Source organism: Perognathus longimembris, chromosome 17 (assembly GCF_023159225.1).
Source record: "Perognathus longimembris pacificus isolate PPM17 chromosome 17, ASM2315922v1, whole genome shotgun sequence".
NCBI lineage: Eukaryota > Metazoa > Chordata > Mammalia > Rodentia > Heteromyidae > Perognathus > Perognathus longimembris.
In genome coordinates, this window is record NC_063177.1 from 51,855,051 (window position 1) to 51,861,201 (window position 6,151).

At 59.6% G+C, this 6,151-nt stretch overlaps 1 protein-coding gene across 1 annotated transcript in view; it reads left to right on the top strand.

The window, feature by feature from the left end:
• Otop3 (otopetrin 3) overlaps positions 1–5,185 on the top strand; it is an 11,748-nt gene extending 6,563 nt beyond the window's left edge. The window contains 9 exon segments of the mRNA XM_048366888.1: positions 5–37; positions 39–71; positions 73–91; positions 166–302; positions 860–918; positions 1,108–1,226; positions 3,116–3,279; positions 3,281–3,934; positions 4,726–5,185. Coding sequence (XP_048222845.1) covers positions 5–37; positions 39–71; positions 73–91; positions 166–302; positions 860–918; positions 1,108–1,226; positions 3,116–3,279; positions 3,281–3,934; positions 4,726–4,896 — 1,389 coding nt within the window. The 3' untranslated portion in view covers positions 4,897–5,185.
• Positions 5,186–6,151: the final 966 nt, after the last annotated feature.

The following is a 6,151-nucleotide window of genomic DNA, read 5'->3' on the forward strand; positions in this document are numbered from 1 at the left end:
CTGGCTCCTCTACTACGTGGCCAGCACCGTGCGGCGGGCCCCACGCCGTGCTCTATCGAGACCCCCACGCGGGGCCCGATCTGGGTGCGGGGTGAGTGTGTCTGGGGAGGGCTGGGGAGGGAGAGCCGGCCTGAGCGCAGGGGCCAACGCCTGTGGGCCGGCCAGGCTCCCTGGTGCTCTTTGGCAGCTGCACCATCTGCCTCAATGTCTTCCGCATGGGCTATGACGTGAGCCACAGCCACTGCAAGTCCGAGCTGGAGCTCCTCTTCCCGGCCATCGAGATCGTCTTCATGGGCATCCAGGTGACAGGCCTGCCCAACCCCCACGCAGCAGGGACGCCACCTGCCCACTCAAGCCATGCCCCCACACCCCACAGCCCCGTATAAACACCCACTTCCTGTTTCCACACCCACTTCCGGCGCCCACCCATCCACACCTACGTACACGGGCAGCAGTCCACACACCTGTCTGCCTCTGCTTATTTGCCTATGTCTATATGTACCTGTGTACAGATACACAAAGCATACACAGATGCCCAAGCCTCCTTTCCAAAATCACGCATCTCTGCTACGCACCAGATCCTGTGTCTGCCATTGCCCCAAGCAGCGGACATTTCAGCTCCTTTCCGGAGCTGAGCCAACTGAGGCTCAGAGCTGTTCTGCCACCGGCCCAGTGCCACACAGCAGGGGAAATGAGTGGTTGATGCTAGATTCCAACTCAGGCTTCCCCATAGGCTCTTCTATTGCAATTACATACAAGCAACGTGGGCACACACACACACACACACACACACACACACACACACACACAACACAGCCCACCCCACCAGTCCCTGGGCTCAAGCCCCTGTCTCTTTCAGACCTGGGTTCTCTGGAAACATTGTAAGGACTGTGTGCAGGTGCAGACCAATCTCACCAGGTAAGACTCCCCTCCCTCCCCAGCCTCCCAGGCTCTCTGAGCAAGGGGCCCCTGCAGCGGTGGCTTAGTCCCCAGGTGGCCCCGAGGGCTTCCTCTCCCATGGGACCTGCCTTAGAGCCCCAGCCTCACTTGGGGGAGACCAGGGAAGCCGGGAAGCCTGGCAGGCTGCGTGAACGAGCCTTCCTCCAGGTGCGGCCTCATGCTGACCCTGGCTACAAACCTGCTGCTGTGGGTACTGGCTGTGACCAATGACTCCATGCACCGTGAGATCGAGGCGGAGCTCAGCGCCCTCATGAAGAAGTTCTCAGGTACAGGGGGGCAGGGTGTGTGGGGGGGAATCCAGCCTTTCCCCCAACACACACACACACACACACACACACACAGGGATGCACACAAAAACGTACATGCAAATACACTCCCTCAAACTGGGGGGTGCCCAGGGAGTTATCCAGCGCTGGGAGCAAACTCTAGAGGCTGGATTACACTTCACCAGGAGCTGCTGCTGGCTGCCCATGGTCCCTTCCTGTGCCCTGTGGGCCCGGCACCCTGGTAGCAGGCAGCCATTAACCCTGGCATTGCTCACAGAGGAGGAGTCCCTCCCACACGAGCCCCACCCACTTCATTTGCATATTCATCTGCAAGAAATTAAGGAAGGCTTTGGGCCCGAAAGAATGTTTCCCAACGCAACTTCAGTTGCCTAGATTAATGAAGAAAAACTGAAAACTGGCAGGTAGAAAATCCTCCCAAGCCAGGCACAGTGGCTCACTCCTATAACCCTTCCTTCTCAGGAGGCTGAGATCTGAGGATCATGGTTCAAAGCCAGCTCAGGCAGGAAAGTCTGTGAGACCCTTTATCCCCAATTAATCACAGCAAAATGCTGGAAGTGGCACGATGGCTAGCCTTGAGCGAAAAAGGAGCTGAGGAACAGAGCCCTAGCCTAGAGTGTGAGCTCCAGGACCAGCAAAAAAAAAAGGTGGGAAATCCCCCCAAAATGGTCCCAGAAGTCGAGTTCAGCCTGTCCCATCCGCCTTAGAGCTACATCCCACAAAGCCACGTGGGAACCTTGCAGTCTGTGGGGCTGGGCTGGGCCTGCTCACCCTCACCCTGCCCGCAGGCGCCACCCTGACGTCAGTACGCAACTGTGCCCACATGTTCACACACCCAGGACATCAGTCATGGCTCTGTGTGTGCGTGCACTCACACACACACACACACACACACACACACACACACACACACACTGGCACTGGAACTCAGGGCCTTGTGCTTTCACTTGGCTTTGTTTGCTCAAGGCTGGTGCTCTGCCACCAGAGTCACGACTCCACTTCCGGTTTTTTGCTGGCTAATGGGGCTTTCCTGCCTGGGCGGGCTTCAAGCCTTGATCCTCAGATCTCAAACTCCCGAATAGTTAGGATGACAGGCGTGAGTCACCGGTGCCCCAGCCAGCGACATGTTGTTTTTTTTTTTTTTTTTTTTTTTTTTTGGCCAGTCCTGGGCCTTGGACTCAGGGCCTGAGCACTGTCCCTGGCTTCTTCCCGCTCAAGGCTAGCACTCTGCCACTTGAGCCACAGCGCCGCTTCTGGCCGTTTTCTGTATATGTGGTGCTGGGGAATCGAACCTAGGGCCTCGTGTATATGAGGCAGGCACTCTTGCCACTAGGCTATATCCCCAGCCCCAGCGACATGTTTTAAATGCTTTCTGTACATTTAGCAGCTAATGTCTTGAATCCCTTTGGGAGAGACTGTTTTGTGACTTCCACCGTGTAATGGCTGAGCCTTTGAAGTTTCCACATCTAAAAAACAAATGAGCAGCTAGCCAGGTGCCGGTGGCTCATGCCAATCATCCTAGCTACTCGGGAGGCTGAGATCTGCCAAGGCAGGAAAGCCCACGAGACATTTATCTACGACGAGCCACCAGAACCGCCCGACGTAGAGCTGTGGCTCAAGTGGTAAAGTGCTAACTTTGAGAAGAAAAAACACACACACACACACACACAAAACTTGAGGGATAGCCTATGCCCGGGTCCTGAGTTCAAACCCCAGGACCAGCACCAAATAAATAAATAAAGCTGGAAAGGCTTCTCCCAGCTCTCTCATGTTCCAGATGGACTGGGAAGTGATTGGTGCCTCCCCCCCAGCCCCCCCACCCCGCCCCGGCCTCTTCCAACATCCGTCTCCTCCTGCCCGCCCACCCCCAGGCAACGAGACCAACACCTGCCTGTGCCTGAACGCCTCGGTGTGCGAGGTCTTCCGGAAGGGCTACCTGATGCTCTACCCCTTCAGCACCGAGTACTGCCTGCTCTGCTGCGCGGTGCTCTTCGTCATGTGGAAGAACGTGGGCCGCCGCCTGGCCGCCCACGCGGGGGGGCGCGCGCCCGCCCGGCCCGCCCTTCCACCTGCACGGGGCCATCTTCGGGGCGCTGCTGGGCGTGCTGGCGCTGGTGGCCGGCGTGTGCATCTTCGTGCTTTTCCAGATCGAGGCAAGCGGCCCCGAGATCGGCCGCCAGTATTTCACCCTCTACTACGCCTTCTACGTGGCCATCCTGCCCGCCATGAGCCTGGCCTGCCTGGCGGGCACCGCCATCCACGGGCTGGAGGAGCGGGAGCTGGACACGGTGAAGAACCCCACCCGCAGCCTGGATGTGGTGCTCCTGATGGGCGCCACGCTGGGCCAGGTGGGCATCGCCTATTTCTCCCTCGTGGCCATCATCGCCACCCGCCCACGCGAGCTGCTCAACCAGCTCATCCTGGCCTACTCGCTCCTGCTCATCGTCCAGCACATGACCCAGAATCTCTTCATCATCGAGGGCCTGCACCGCCGCCCGCTCTGGGAGGCGGTGCCCGAGGACCTGTCGGGAAAGCCGGAGCCGCGGTCTCCCCACCGGGGCTCCCTGATGGAGCTGGGCCAAGGCCTGCGCCGGGCCTCCTTAGCCTACATCCACTCCTACAGCCACCTCAACTGGAAGCGGCGGGCCCTCAAGGAGATCTCGCTCTTCCTCATCCTCTGCAACATCACGGTGAGTGAGTGGCTGGGGAAGGGCTGGCTGGGGAGGAGGGAGGGAGAGCAAGGCCGGCCCAGCACGCCGCGCTCAGGTCCTTCTTACCAAGGATTTTTCTCCACTCCAGAAGCTTAGTGTCTAGATAGGAGAGGCTAGAGGACCAGCTAGAAAAATCTTTGGTAAATTCATTATCCACCAAATTCAGACGAGAGAGAAGAAAAGCGCCTGATGTTCTTTTTTTTAAAGAGCTCTTCGTGGGCTGGGCATCCATGCCCGTAATCCTAGCTCCTCGGGAGGCTGAGATCTGAGGGTTTGAAGCCAGCCCAGGGAGGGAAGTCCATGAGATTCTTATCTCCAATAAGGCACAGAACAAAGCCGGGAGTGGTACTGTGGCTCAAGTGGCAGAGCGCCAGCCTTGAGCAAAAGGAGCCCAGGGACAAGGGCTAGGCCCAGCGTTCAAGCCCCAGCGTCAGTACACACATTACACACATATATGCACAAAAAAATGCAACTGAGGCTGGGAATGTGGCCTAGTGGCAAGAGTGCTTGTCTTGTACACATGAAGCCCTAGGTTCGATTCCTCAGCAGCACATATATAGAAAAGGCCAGAAGTGAGGCTGTGGCTCAAGTGGCAGAGTGCTAGCCTTGGGCTGAGGAGCTCAGGGACAGTGCCTAGGCCCTGAGTTCAAGCCTGGGGACTGACAAAAAAAAAAAAAAAAGTGTAACAGGAAGGTGGGAGGGGGAAGGTTCTGGCATCTTGGAGTGTGGTAGGGTCCCTCCTCCACCCTGTCCTCCCCCACCCCCAACAGCTGTGGATGATGCCGGCATTTGGTATACACCCCGAGTTTGAGAACGGGCTGGAGAAGGAGTTTTATGGCTACCGGACATGGTTCACCATCGTCAACTTGGGCCTGCCCCTGGGGGTCTTCTACCGCATGCATTCCGTCGGGGGCCTGGTGGAGGTCTACTTGGGGGCCTGAGGATGCCCACCCATCCCCCCCCCGAAGAACCGGAAGTGCCGAGGCAGAGAAAAAGGCAGCGGAGGATCCTATCCGGAGGCTGCTCAGAAGGCAGGGTGCCATCTTGGGGGCTCCAGGACAGGGGCGGAGCCTGCACACTGCCCGCCAGACGGCCATGGCCAGGCCTGAGCTCCTGCCTGCCCCGTGCCCCAGGCACCATCCAAGCAGCCAAGGGGGCCCCCCCAGAAGCCTGGCAGGGGCCCTTGCTGCTTCCCTCTGGGCGAGTCACTTCTAAGTGACAGTCTTGTGGGGGGGGGGGGGGACGGGGAGGTGGAGAAGGGAGGCCCCAAGGGTCTGCCTCCTCCCATGGGCGGTCCCAGCTTGATCTAGCACATTCTAGCTCAGGGCCCTCCGCGTCTCTGCCCGGACACCCTATCTCCTAATGAACCCATTAATTAGCTGCCAGGAAGGGCTCAACAGCTCTCTCCGGCTGCCATAAACACTGTTTGTTCGGTTGATTGCAGCTGGGCTCCGTGGCGTTGGTTCCCGGGCACAGGTGTGGTGGGAAGGGCTGGGGCCTGGGACCGTTGCATGGGTGGGTGGTCCCTGCAGCCTCTGCCCGCCCTGTCCTCAGGGCGGGGAGCCCGCCTGATCCCCCCCCCCAGCCCCTGGGTGGGGCAGGAAGGTGACAGGGTGGCCCTGTCAGCCCATCCGTCTCCCTGAGCCCGGTGCAAACAAGCAGGCCGTGCCCGGGGCGAGGCCTGGAGCGCAGCCAGGCCCGGCAGCCCAGGCTGACCCGCGCCGGGCCCGACCCATCTCCCACAAGCCAGGCTCCGATGGACATCCCCGGGGACGGGGCCCCCATGGGGTCCCGGCGCTGCTTCGGGCTGCCCAGGAGGCCCGTGCGTGCGGGTGGAAGCAGGCCCTCAGCCCACCGTGGGCTTTTGTTCCTGGGTAGCCACAAACCCCGGGTGACAAGGTGCAATCCTGAGCTTCCCCATGGAGAAAGGGCAAGCGCTGGCTCCCAGTCATGGGGTCAAAGGCCTCTGGGGGACTGACTGCGGGGTGCAGAGTCCCCAGCTGGCTGAAGATAAGAACCCCGGTGTGGAGCCGCCCCCCCCCACCCCACATAGACACGCTCCAAGCACAAAAGCAGGGGGTGAAAGGGAGGTTTTATTGTGTAAAGTGGCTGATTGTACGGAGCAAAGATTGTACTGACACACATGGGGGAGAGCCCCAGAGCCAAGGAGGACGGAGGACCCCATCATCAGGCAGT